Source organism: Dendropsophus ebraccatus, chromosome 13 (assembly GCF_027789765.1).
Source record: "Dendropsophus ebraccatus isolate aDenEbr1 chromosome 13, aDenEbr1.pat, whole genome shotgun sequence".
NCBI classification, from domain to species: domain Eukaryota; kingdom Metazoa; phylum Chordata; class Amphibia; order Anura; family Hylidae; genus Dendropsophus; species Dendropsophus ebraccatus.
Window position 1 is genome coordinate 52,719,096 of NC_091466.1, and position 15,196 is coordinate 52,734,291.

The following is a 15,196-nucleotide window of genomic DNA, read 5'->3' on the forward strand; positions in this document are numbered from 1 at the left end:
TATATATATATATATATATATATATATATATATATATATATAATCTATCTTATCTGTCCTAAAAAAATAAAAAAAATATGCAAAGAGAAAAAAAAAAAACACAAACGGCGCTGCATGTGCAGGTCAAAACATACTTTGGAGGAACATCCGTGTGCACGCTCACCTGAGTGGGTCGTGCACAATTAGGCACGGCTCTAATTCAAAGCGCTCTGGATGAACGTGGGATGCTGCCTACCACCTTCCGATTCTCCAAGATGGATCCTCTGTGTCAATCACAATAGCAGTACAAGGAAGAGGTTGGTGGGACTTGTCTGGCGCAAACACTCCTTCTGGAAGACCGGCCACGCTCCCCTGTTCCTTCTCTGAATGAAGGGAACTCCTGGAACTTGTGTGAAGTCAAATTTAGGCTTTATTTGATGCAACGCGTTTCGAGGGTGCAATCCCCTTTTCACCATGCCTGATGAAGAAGGGATTGCACCCTCGAAACGCGTTGCATCAAATAAAAGCCTGAATTTGACTTCACACCAATGCCAGGAGTTCTCTTCATTCAGAGAAGGAACAGGGGAGCATGGCCGACCCTTCTAGAAGGGGTGTTTGTGCCAGATAAATCCCACCGACATCTTCTTTGTACTGCTATTGTAATAAATAAAAAGAGCAAGAGAGAGTTTCTGTTTGTTAAAGAGGATATGCATTTATAAGCCTGGATAACTCCTAATGTTACAGCTGTCTGCAGTAGTTGTCCTGTAATGCTTTATTTCACCTGTGGGGGCACTGCAGAGGAACTGAACACTTACTACTGGATTTGTACTGATTACAGGTGATCACTGGTGGTCCTATCAGCAGGACACATCTAAAGTGAAGGAGAGGGGCTTGACTCCATTCAGATTAGATGGCCACTTGTCTCCTTTATTGGCTATGGTAGATATGCTTAATAGTATAGAAACAATGAGGGAATTTTATCAAACATGGTGTAAAGTGAAACTGGCTCAGTTGCCCCTAGCAACCAATCAGATTCCACCTTTCATTTTCCAAAGAGTCTGTGAAGGATGAAAAGTGGAATCTGATTGGTTGCTAGGGGCAACTGAGACAGTTTCACTTTACACCATGTCTAATAAATCACCCCCAATGTGTATAGTATAGTATAGAATAGAAAAAAGCAAGGTAAATTTATACTGTGAAATACCTATTGGTTTCTATGTGACAGTTTATGATAAAGAAGTGTCCTTAAAGGACAACTCCAGCTAAACAAATTTTCTTTTAAATCAACTGGTGTCAGAAAGTGTCAGAGATGTATAATTTACTTCTATTAAAAAACTCAAGTCTCAGTATTTATCAGCTGCTGGATGTCCTGCATACCTATGTCTATATCTATGACAAACAGCAGCTTATAAGTACTGGAAGACTTGATGTTTTAATAGAAGTAAATTATAAATCTCTGGTACTTTCTGACGAGAGATTATTGAACAGCGCTGATGTTCAGGTTCAGTACGAACTCAAACAATCGGTATTTGACTCCCTCAGTCTTCCCGTTCCATGGGGAAGGTGGAGACAGGCCGAGTCCCGCCTGGAAAACAGGAATACAGCCTGGGACATAGGTTGTATTCCTGTTTTGCAGGCGGTACTCGGGCTGTCTCCACCTTCCCCACCGATGGTTCGAACATCAGCGCTGTTTGATCATCTCTATTTCTGACACCAGTTGATTTGACAGAAAAATATTTTTTGTGGAGTTGCCCCTTAAGTATACATATGACAAGGCTTCAACAGTATAAAGTAATTTACTCTGACAATTAGCACCATAATTATCAGTATAGGGTATTAAGGGGTATTACAATTGTAGGCTTTGTTTTCTGAGTTAAAAGGTAACAAGGCCGTGTCCTAAAGGGGTATTCCGGCATAAAAAAAAAGTTTTAAATTTCTTTTAAAAAGTTATATAACTTTACCTAATAAACTACTTTTTTTTTTACATTGTGGCAGCAGTAAAGGACGACACGGCCCCTCTGATGCCCCCAGTGCCTGTATGGAGAACTGCAGAGGTACCCAAACCCTGGTCCTGGCACAGTTACATATCGCTAGCACTTCTGCATGCTGTATTAGTGATTCTCAGTTATATAACTTTATTAAACAAATGTAAAAAAAAGGAATTACCAGAACACCCTTTTAGGCCATGTTCACACAACGTAAAAATAAGGGCAAAATACGGGCATATATGGATAAATACAGCCTGAAATAATGATCACCTTCTTTATTTCAGGCCATATTTATCCAAAATGGCCACGTTTTGCCCTTATTGTGTGAACATGGCCTTAAATGTGATATCCTTCCTAATCAGCTGAGAGCTTCTATCAGGCCATGCTGGGAGTTATAACTTTGTAACAGCCATAGCTTTATTTTTACACAGCACCAATATGTTCTGGAATCAGAATACAAATAATAAAGAAGTACGCTGACATGGGATGAGGGGAAATAAGTCAGGGGCTCACAGCTCATGCTCATGTATGAAAGACCACTGTATGAGAAAATCTATGTAATGCAGAAACCTTCAGCCACATATAAAGGTCTAAAGGTAAGGAGAGGTACAACAAACTATGGGAGCCATCCATAATGCAAAAAAAAAACACAACAAAGAGAAACATACAGTGTGTGAATCCGGCCCTCTATGCTAAAGAGTGAAAAGATAACATTGGGGGATGTTTATATAGAAGAATGGACTTTTATTAGCAGAATAAGTAATATTAAATATTTAAGAAAACAGAACTGAATGAAAGAAATATACATAAACGCTAGATTATTTAAAAAAAATAAATTTATTTTAAAAAATTAATAAATAAATAAATATATATTTTATACATATATATATATATATATACACACATACATACACACACAGGAGTGACACCACTGTATGTGTACAATATGGAAAACTGTGTGTGTGTGTGTATATATATATATATATATATATATATATATATATATATATATACACAGTATATATATATATATATATATATATATATGGTTTGCCATGCACTTGCAGTATATATGCACAGATACAGATCCACTTTGTTACATCAACTTCTCTCAAGAAAACGTGCCTTACTCTGTTTATTTTCGACATGCGTAAATGACCAAATTGAATAGGTGTGCGGGGCCTGAACTCAGCCGAGATCTCTATTTGGTTAAGACGTCAGAAGTGTCTCGGAGGAAATACGCCTCAGTCAATTCAGTTTACAAAATAAAGAGAGAAGCCGAGGTTTGTTGCAGACAACCAATGGATGTTCAGCTTATTAGACATCAGTTACACATGTATCTATGACTGCCGAGCATTCTAGGTGACTGTACTTTCTAGTGACTTTCAGTTTTTGAGTTTTACTTGAGGCACCAGGGGCACCTATAGCCAATTGCTTATTGGGGCTTGTGCCCTACTGACAGTATGTGGGTGACATTCACTACAATGCAAAAAGTAGAACGGAAAAATAAACATCTAAGTTGACCAGCAAGTGAATATGGCTGCCGGACTGTCAGTAAGAAGCCAACCTTCCAAGTTATACTGCATTTCCATTTTTTTATTTTGATATTTGTATTGTGTTGAGGACAGACACGTGAGGCTTATTTTGGGCTGTATTGTACATTTAGTACTTAAAAATTTTGCACTTAAAAATTTCGTCCGCTGTTCCGAGCGTGTTTAAAGATTTTTTATTTAGGCTAGAGCAAAAGCTACTGCCTACAAAACAGCTTTCCAGTGTAGATGTATTATGAGACATTTTAGTAGAACTTAAAAGATTAACAAACAAAAAAGTACACTTAGCCTCATGGTATCGGCAAAGGTCATGTATCAATGGCTTAAAGGGGTATTCCTGGATTAACATTTTTCTGTACATACATTACTAGGCCTGGGTACAAAAATAAAAAATATGAATACTTACCTACCCTAGTCCCCCCCTTTGTTCCCATTGCGGCTTCTTCTACTTCCCCACTGCTCATCACTTTTCCTTTATTCCAAGGCTAGAGCTTGGAGCAGGACCTGCCCGAAAACCCAATCGCTGGCAGAAACAGTCTACCACAGTGGACAGTGATTGGCTTAGCTGGCAGGTCCTGCTCCAAACTCTATAATTGAGCAGCGGGAAACTGGAACTATCTGCAGTGGAAACTGTTGGGGACTGGGGTAGGTAAGCTTATTTTTTCTTTTCTACCCAGTCCAACAATATACAATTCTTTTGTTTTTAAAATTGAAATACCCCATTAAGCTCTTTCTGCAGTTACTGCAGTTATAAGTTATGCATTTTATTATCTACTTTGTTTATTAACACCTTCCAGTTATCAAGATCTCTAGTCATTGAATAAGAGCTTTCATTGTCTACTTAAAAAGGGATACTCTATGGCACCAGTTGTTTTGAAAAAAAATAATCTTTTGCTAAAGTTATGCAAATTTATAAATTTCTTCTATTTAAAAACCTGAAGTCTTCTAGTACTTATCAGCTGCTGTATGACCTGCAGGAAGTGGTGTACTCTTTCTAGTCAAACACAGTGCTCTCTGCTGCGACCTCTGTCCGTGACAGGAACTGTCCAGAGCAGGAGAGGTTTACTATGGGGATTTGCTACTACTCTGGACAGTTCCTGACACAGACAGAGGTGGCAGCAGAGAGCACTGTGTCAGACTGGAAAGAATACACCACTTCCTGTATGGTATACAGATGTTGATGAGTACTAAAAGACTTTGAGTAATTTACAAATATGTATTAATTTCCGACACCAGTTGATTTAAAAAAAAAGAAAAAAAATCTCTGGAGTACCCTTTAAAGTTGACATACATATTATAATATGTTAAAGTTACACATATTATTGGCCAAACTTGTCATATCAGTGGGACCAGCGAATCATGTAAAGTGTAAGAAGGCCTCCTGAGGTCAGGGGAGAGTGATCGGGCACTTGGATTTCAACATGCCTGATTCTTTTGTGCCGAATGGAGATAAGCTGCCACAAGAGAAGGCACTTACTGCCAATTATTCGACAGGCCAGCCCTGTCCACCTAAATGGCGGGGAGGAGGCATGGCCTCTTGATTTAACATGATTTACGTCTTTTAGCAGCCTTAGATCATCCTAAAAAAAAAACCTCACATCTGGCCGGATTTACTAAGGCCCAGTGCACTGGGACAGTGAATTTTATTAGACCGGTTTGATATATATGCCCCACTGTCTTGGTCCCTGGTCTCAGAGCATCACTGGTGATCACCAGTGCTGGCCAATGCAAGGTCATGTAGCTGGTGGTCATCTTAGATCACAAATCAGATTAGAAATCAAAAAACTTGCAACGAATTACCAATTCTTAGAGGATCAGGTATTTTAAAGTGTCCCTGTCATTCTAAAAAAAAAAAAAAAAAATTATGCGAAACATGTCAAAAGTTTTTCATCAGTCTGAGTGTTCAGACCCCCACAGTTCTCTAGAACAAGCTGCTTCACTCCTTGACTCACTGCACAAGACAAGCTTCATTATAAGTCTATGGAGTTTGTCTTGTGAAGCAAGATGGAAAAAACCCAAGAGCAAAGCCCATAACCACTATGGGCCCCCCGGAGAGAGTTTTCAGTATAAGGCTTCATTCACACGTTAGGGCCCATTCATTTCTATCGGGCTGTTCACATTGTCCATAGTTTAACGGATCCGCAAAAAATGACTGACAAGCTCTAGTATGGGCCATAATTGCAGCGCAGATTGTTCCATAGACGTCTATGATGATTTTATACAATTTCATCAGTGAATTTATACAAAAACATCACTGCATATCCGGAAAAAAAAGGAATATGGATGCATTACGGATTAATTTTTGTTGCAGAATGAGGACAAATATTGTGGATGATTGCAGACGACCTGTGCAGCCCTAAAAATCTACTGAACGCAAGAATGCATTCCGAGTCCTAGTTTGCTACTGGATATTCCCAATTCTCAATAGACAATGCAACGTTGGCAAACAAGCCCCAGACCTAACCGTCCTGAGTGCCACCCAACACCAACAGGGGGCAGCACAAGCAATGGCTCTCTCTTCCCGCTTATATACTCTGGTCATATATCAGTTAAAGGCTATGTTCACACAACGTCAAAAATAGAGAGAAGGCGGCTGATTTTGATTTTTAAAAAACGTCAGTTATTGCCGCAATTTAACTGACTGCAACGGCAATGCATTGAAGTCAAGGGAAAGACGAACGTCCAATGCGCACAATGTATTGAACGACGGACGCTTTTACCATGGATGTCAAAATAATCAACATGATTGTTATTTTTGGACGTCTTTTGCAAACAGGGGTTCACACATTTTATTGGTAAAATGTGTAGAAATTTTTCTGATATTAAGAAATGAGTAAAAATTATTTTGATAAACAATAGATCACCGGATTATTGACACCAACTGTTCCGTGCATTCGAATTCCATTACATTGTATATATATAGATGTAGTAGAGTTAGGTATGGCCAGTAATATAACTATGCCGACTGGTTCAGTACTGGACATCATGAAATAACAGCACATTTTACTGGAATAAAGTTGGGATTGCTGCATATTCCAGGAGACGTACATCAAGCTGTAAAAGAGTGCTCAGAGTCTGGTCAGGCGTACAGGGGTAATGTGTTATTATTAGGAGATGACGTGTTACCTGTGTGCACTGACCAGATGTACACTGTTTTTGGAGCAAATTCTCTATACTTCAACCTGGGTTCAGTTTTTCCATTTTCTAATAATTTATACACAGCATTTCCCATGTGTTATAACTGTAAAAACCAATTTGCTGTAACATTACATTCTGATTGGTCGCCTTAGGCAAAAAAAAAAAAAAGGTCTGCTGATTTACTGTTTTGAACCCATTTTCCCCCATTCACGCCTATAGCCATTCTCCAATGTTCTACTGGTTTGCCTTAGAAACAGACAAAGTTATGTCTGCTTCACCATATAAGTAAAACCACAGTACTCAGTCCAAGACCATATTGGATGGAATGGCCGTCCATTCGTTTAGTCTGTAAAAAAAAAAAAAAAATGGTTCTGCTTTCAATGCTTCATGCACATACCTGACTATTTGGAGAAATCATCAACGCATGTTAAAAGCAGAATTACTTTTTCCACTAACCAAATGAATGGACAGCCAAGCCATATGACTTGGTCTTGTACTTGTGACCATAGGTCTAGTGCCATGCCCATTAAAGCCTATAGAGTGCTAGCTGCAACACATCCAATTCATTGCATCCTATGTGCTCATGCAGGTTGGCTTCAGATTACTGGACTTATGTGGACAAACAAGTATTTAAGCAAAATATTAATATTTTATATAGATTTTAATTGTGGAATGCTGAATTTCCTTGCTTATATGTGGAATAAAAGCAGTGAACTAAATGGCTTCAATGTGATCAATCTACAGCCACATCTAGAAGATTATATTATTATACTGAGCTTTATATACACATATACCTGGCGACCCAAATGTTTCACATTTTCTTAGAACCCTTTAACTTCGTAATGTCCAATTGAGATTATATATATATACACATATACACACACATATATATATATATATATTATATATATATACACACACACACACACACACACACACACACACACACACACAAACTAGTCTGTTAAACAGAGATATACATGAAACATCAAGTCATACACAAGGGCCCTGTACATTTGTGAATCTCTTTTTAGAGATAGATATTTAAATATTTCTCAGCCTATATATATATATATATATATATATATATATATATATATATATATATTATTTTTTTTTTATAATATATATATATATATATATATATATATATATATATATATATATATATATATATATATATATAGCTCTCGCTCCACATGTTTGACATGCTTGAATATGTCTGTATAGCTGCATCCAGACTTGTATATAGATGCAGAATCTGTTGGTGCTATAGAAATATTATAGATAATGCTATATGTGTGTGTGTGTATATATATATATATATATATATATATATATATATATATATAACAACTCTATGGAGAGCAGCACAAAGATAAAGAAAAAATTAAGAGCTTCACTAATCACAACTCAAACTCACAAGCAAAACACTATACTAAAAAGATGTACAATTGCAAACCCTCCATATTTCTGTCCTGTGAAGTGCCAAAGCGTGGCACATAGCAGGTACATGGCATTTATGGTTCCTGTGCACTGTTTAGGTAACATTATTTAAATTTAGAGATTTTTCCTTATTTAGAGTATTTCCTTATTTAACTAATAAAAAGTGCTTATTTTTTAAGCCATTTTTGGAAAAAGTGACACACATACACACACACATGAATGAGGAGTGAATGATTGTCCATTTGGCATCTGGTCAGGGATTTACTAACCTTGCCCAATGCAGTCAGTCTGTTGGACTATTAGCAGGTGATAGTAAATCTGGGTCATTGTACATTTAGAATAGATTATACAACAGACAGACATGAGACAGATAGGAGACAGGTTTGAGGGACAGTCAAATAAAAAAGAGAGATTGAAAATATAGGAGAGTGAGAGATATTGGTAATGAATAATCTATGATAATGAGTTCTATTACTACTATTCACATATAGTACAACTTTATAGAGAATCTCATAACAGAAAGTCCAGCCCTCCAACACCACCAACTCACAAGTACAAGACTAGACTATAAGATATATACAGTATATGGTTCTGTAATCACCCCTGTATGTGCATAGCTCAGCCTCAAGCTGTAAGGAGCCCAGGAACCACAAGCTATTGTTTTCGGTTTATTTGTCTTACACAGGTCATATATTCTTCATATTACATTATACTCTGCATGTCATGAACAGCAGAAGGGATTATATATATATATATATATATATATATATATATATATATACACACACACATATATATATATATATATATACACACACATACATTATATATATATATATATATATATATATATATATATATATATATATATACACACACATACATACATATACATTTTTTCCCCACAGATATATATATATATATATATATATATCTGTGGGAAAAAATGTATATGTATGTGTGTGTGTATATATATATATATATATATATATATATATATATATATATATATATATATATATATATATATATATATATATCAGTTCTTATTTTCTCTCCATTACAATATAGAAAAGTGGTTTTAATTAACAAAAAAAATGCCAACCATCCCTAGAATTCAACGATGTGTTATTTTATCTCCAGCAGAACATATACACAGAGGATGATATTCAGCAGCCAGGATACAAGGCTGAGGGTAACTATAGGGAGAGAGAGCCCCATGCCTCCTTATAGGAGATTATTAGACTATTAGAACAATAGTATATTTATTATTATTTAAATAAGTTGAACATCTACTATTAGCCATAATTGCAGCATGTACAACATCGAGGCTGATACAGAATCAGTGATCGATACAACATGGAGCAACAGCAATAAAGATGGAATAAAAATCCGACCTGACTTGTGTAACTGAGTGCCTGTGCCCCTGTGCTGCTGGATATCCCTGTATTATATAGATAGAGCAATGGTAGAACACATGTAATGATGCATATACACAATGACTATAGTGATGTAGGACACTTACTTGGCTGTATTTGACCTCCTGCTCTAGGGAGCCTTTCTCCAGTCCATTGATCATGTGCTGGGTAGACTGGAAACCATTCCTGCTCAGGCTGCTCCATTCCTCAATTTTGGGACTATGGTAAGGTGAAGTGTCACTGACTGTGGACATAGGGGTGCAACAGTCAATAACAATAATTCTATATTAATAGTATTACAAGCCCTAAATCCTATATCTGTAAATTGACACATCATATATATATATATGTCAAATTTTTATTTTATAATATACTGAAGGTCAACTTATTTTCCTGCCCTCCTGTGGAAAACCATACATTACTTGTCTTTATAGTAAATCACATTGCACCAGAAGACAAAGCTCAGCATTACACATCTGTGCACAGCATAGTCCTAGTACTGGTGATAACCTGGCTCAGATCTTCTATAGGACATGCACTGTATTGTCTATGAAAGCAAACACATGATGGAAGATGAAACACAGGAGGTTTCTATCGAATGAATCCCTTACAGATAAATCTAAAATAGACCATATACATGTCCTAAACACAACAAGGACAGTCACTATACATTCCATATCTATCCAATATGTTTTATCTGGTTTATTGTATATTATTACAATGTTTATAGACAAACAAATATTTCCTTGTATATTCAATGTCGTCTATCACTTTTCCTTTGTATAATCTGTCTATGGATCTCATCTGAGCTACTATATATTATGCATCAGATCTATCACCTGTCTTTCTATCTGTGGATTTAATATCCACTATTTATATTTACCTATGTGTATCTAATATTTCTCTGACTATAGCTGCCATCAGGTTTTTTTCCCTCTATCTTTATCGATCTAATATCATCAGTCTAATATATATTATCTATCTCTATCCACCTATCTATCTCCTATCTATATCTATCTATCTATCATATATTATTACTATCTATCATCTATCTACTGTACCTACCTATCTATCATCTACCATCTCTCTACCTACCATCTATCAATCTTCTATCTATCTATCTATCTATCTATCTATCATCCGTGTAATATCTATTTTTCTATCTATATACCTATAACAACTCTCTGGCAGTGGTATAATAAGTAGATGTCAGGTTGGTGGATGTCTGGCCCACTTGTCCCTCATTCTCTCCCCACATATAATTACAGGCCCCGGAATCAGGTTATTAAAATAATGTGGTGAGTGCTGCACTTCTACTGAGTGTATATCTTGGCTTTCCCTATCCGCAGGCAGCTTTGCCCAATGTGTGAAATTCATAGATGCAAATAAAGTGGAAGTTTACTATGTTTTCAGTGTAAATAAAAATGTAGCTATTTTGTGGAGTATTTCCCAACCTGTCATTCTACTACAACTCCCAGCATGGTGTGGGTTATAGTTCAGCCACAGGGTTGAGGAGCAGTGGCAGTAGAGAATCTCCTATCATGGAGGGAGAATACAGCCATGTATCCCCTGCCCCATCCATCACAGCCCCCACTATACACCACTATTAGGCCATTCCCAGCTTGGGAGAAAATTGGATTTTTCTACAAGTAAAAATCGTTTGTAACATACAGAATTTGGTGAAATAAAGTGCGGCCTGATGTTTGAAGAAAGGATTAAATATGGAGAATACTTAGCATTCCAGAATTTGTCAGAAATGTTTATTTTACAGTGAGGGGGGGGGGGGGGGGGGGGGGGGGGGGGGGCTTTCCAGAATCCTTCTCACAATGCAGCCAAAGCTGAGAGATCTGTCATTCTGGATAGTACAGGAGGGGAAAGTAGTGTGACAGTACAGATGGGTCTATCAGGGGAGGAGAAGAGCCAGAGTGGTCCTTATGTCTACTGTACAGCTTCTATGGAGCTAGGGAAATATCTGTTTGTTGTTACTATTACATAGAGATGACTGGTTACAGGAACAATTTTATGTTGTATATGACCACACAGCTTATCCAGCTTTATTATTTTAGGAAGCAATAATTTTACCTGCAATCGAAATTATTATGTCTACCATAATCCATTATAGTAATAATATCTTTAGTTTATATTATTATTATTATTCTATATTTTATAGTAGTTTTATATTCCACTTTATGCAAAACATAACACAGAATAACAAATAAATGGTTACAGATACTAAATTAATTTATTATAATATAATACACAAGTTAATAACATGTTATTATTTTTTTTTTGCCCTTTATGTTATTTATTTGTATTAGTTTTAGCAAAAAAAAATATAAGTAGAATAAAAAAATATTTTGTTATTTATGAGCTTCAATTTATTATATATTTAACTGTAGCATATCCTAAGCTATACATTTTACTTTTTTTTTTACTTTGTTATTTATTAGCTTCAATTTATTATATATTGAACTATAGCATATCCTAATCTATACTTTTTGTTACTTATTCGCTTCAATTTATTATATTGCACTGTAGTATACTGTAATCTTTACTTTTTTCTTTACTTTTACTGTTTTTATTAGCTTTAATTTATTAGTATTAGTATATCTTTTAAATGTTTTTATTAGCTTCAATTATTAGTATATCGTAATCATTACTTTTTTTTTTTTTTTTTTTACACTTTTTGTGCACACATTTATAACAATATGCATTGACTCTCCTGTTAGGTTTGCATGCATCACTATCCAGACGTCTGTGCAGTATAGGTATAAAGTGTAGATGAAAAGTCCTCTCTCCAGGACCCTTCTCCCCTGCAGTCCCTCTGCCCTAATAATAACAACCAGTTCACACTTTCCCCACTAGAAAGAGCTGTCCCCATGTCAGACACAAGGCTTTGTCCAATAAATTAGCAATTTGCTCACAAAGAGCCAGCTAATGGCCTGAGCAGTGCAGGGCAGAGACCCCTTGTACTCAGCTCAGGAATCTTTTTCCCAAAAAAATCTGAGACATAGAGGAACAACTCCAGACAGTTCCCTTGGAGGCCTGACTGCCAATGTGGTGTTAATAAGAGAGGAAACCATTAGAGGGATCTACAAACATTCCCAATTTGTAATCTAATTCTCCAATGTTAGGCCAATTCAGGAAATGGTAATCTGTGTATATTTCTGGGGCAGTCTCTGGGAAGTGCATGGAGCACTTTGTCTCATTAAGCCAATGATAGGACCTGGCTCCTTGAAGCTGGGAGAGCTGGTCTGTGCTGGGTTACTGGGGTATCTAGAGGAGTCCCTGTATGAGAGATAGAGTCCATCATATGCAGGGAAATAAGCAGAAAATGAGTCTCTAGGTGAGGGGCAGAGTTCTCCCCTGCACACTATGCCCAGGGGTTGTTCTCTGGGCCTCAGAATGAAACCAATTATCTGACATCTGAACTTCCTGTCTGGGTAAATTTAGTCTGATTGCACAAACGAGAGAAGTGAAACTTTTCCCTAATTTCCAGCAGCAGAAGAAGAAGAAGAAGAAAAGGAGAGCTGGGGGCACAGGGCTGATAGCAGGGAGGCTGGGGGCACAGGGCTGATAGCAGGGAGGCTGGGGGCACAGGGCTGATAGCAGGGAGGCTGGGGGCACAGGGCTGATAGCAGGGAGGCTGGGGGCACAGGGCTGATAGCAGGGAGGCTGGGGACATAGGGCTGATAGCAGGGAGGCTGGGGGCACAGACCTGATAGCAGGGAGGCTGGGGGCACAGGGCTGATAGCAGGGAGGCTGGGGGCACAGGGCTGATAGCAGGGAGGCTGGGGGCACAGGGCTGATAGCAGGGAGGCTGGGGGCACAGGGCTGATAGCAGGGAGGCTGGGGGCACAGGGCTGATAGCAGGGAGGCTGGGGGCACAGGGCTGATAGCAGGGAGGCTGGGGGCACAGGGCTGATAGCAGGGAGGCTGGGGGCACAGGGCTGATAGCAGGGAGGCTGGGGGCACAGGGCTGATAGCAGGGAGGCTGGGGGCACAGGGCTGATAGCAGGGAGGCTGGGGGCACAGGGCTGATAGCAGGGAGGCTGGGGGCACATGGCTGATAGCAGGGAGGCTGGGGACATAAGGCTGATAGCAGGGAGGCTGGGGGCACAGGGCTGATAGCAGGGAGGCTGGGGGCACAGGGCTGATAGCAGGGAGGCTGGGGGCACAGGGCTGATAGCAGGGAGGCTGGGGGCACAGGGCTGATAGCAGGGAGGCTGGGGGCACAGGGCTGATAGAAGGGAGGCTGGGGGCACAGGGCTGATAGCAGGGAGGCTGGGGGCACAGGCCTGATAGCAGGGAGGCTGGGGGCACAGGGCTGATAGCAGGGAGGCTGGGGGCACAGGGCTGATAGCAGGGAGGCTGGGGGCACAGGGCTGATAGCAGGGAGGCTGGGGGCACAGGCCTGATAGCAGGGAGGCTGGGGGCACAGGGCTGATAGCAGGGAGGCTGGGGGCACAGGGCTGATAGCAGGGAGGCTGGGGGCACAGGGCTGATAGCAGGGAGGCTGGGGGCACAGGGCTGATAGCAGGGAGGCTGGGGGCACAGGGCTGATAGCAGGGAGGCTGGGGGCACAGGGCTGATAGAAGGGAGGCTGGGGGCACAGGGCTGATAGCAGGGAGGCTGGGCTGCTTCACCCCTCAGCTCTATCTATTAGACCTGATCCCCTATATACAGTTTTCTCAGCGTGTCTACAAGGATTAGGGGGAGAAGCTGCACTGACCAGGAGCCGAGGCTACCACCAGCCAGGAGAGTCCTTATACATATGTGCAAGCTGCTAGCGACATTACCAGGCGACTTTTTATTGTATGCTTTTTTATTAGCGCTGACATCGGTCATTGGTGAAGATATAACATAGCTGTGGTGCACACTGTGATATATACTGTAAAGATCGATAGATAGATGATTGATATATAGGAGATACTGATAGGATATATATATATATATATATATATATATATATATATATATATATATATATATATATATATATATATATATATATATATATATAAGAACGATATGTAACAGATGAATGGAAAGTGTCATAAGATAGATAGCTATTTATAAATTATTATAGATGAATACATTAAAGATGCATGCACTAATAGATGAAACTTCTAGATGGATATTCTAGAGATATAGGTGATTAAAAAAATAATAATTAGATTTTAAATCTTATTTATTTTTCTTAGGTATGCGTTGACTCCTATATTAAGGCAGTATATAGAACAAGTGAAGAGTATTATAAACAGTATTTTATTGCTATCATTATTAATACAATAAAGTTTTTGTTTTATCTATCTCCTATTTATCTCCTATCTATCTACTATTTATTATCTATCTATCTATCTATTATCTATCTGTCTGTCTGTCTCTTATCTATCGATCTATATCATTTTCTGCTTATATTTTGCTACTATTCCACTACAGTTCTATGATACATATTGGATTATATAGACTGATATCTTGTTCCCTTTATTATATGTTGCCAGACTATCATATATATGCTCAGAATTCTTTGCTATTCTAGTTATAATATAATGGGTATATAGGAGTTACTCACCTTGATCTGTGATAGACCTAATCCCCAGTATGTCAGTGACAGAATGTGAGGAGGGCCAGGTCCTGGGCATGGCCATGGTGCTGGCTAGGGAGGGCATGCCAG

General features: G+C 38.5%; 1 protein-coding gene across 1 annotated transcript in view; it reads right to left on the bottom strand.

The window, feature by feature from the left end:
- Window positions 1-15,196, bottom strand: part of PAX9 (paired box 9) — a 123,179-nt gene that overhangs the window by 19,857 nt on the left and 88,126 nt on the right. The window contains exons 2-3 of the mRNA XM_069950453.1: window positions 15,095-15,196; window positions 9,627-9,763 (exon numbers count right to left, since the gene is read on the bottom strand). The exon at window positions 15,095-15,196 is cut by the window's right edge and continues 525 nt beyond it. Of these exons, the coding sequence (XP_069806554.1) occupies window positions 9,627-9,763; window positions 15,095-15,196 (239 nt within the window). The remainder of the gene's footprint in view (window positions 1-9,626; window positions 9,764-15,094) is intronic.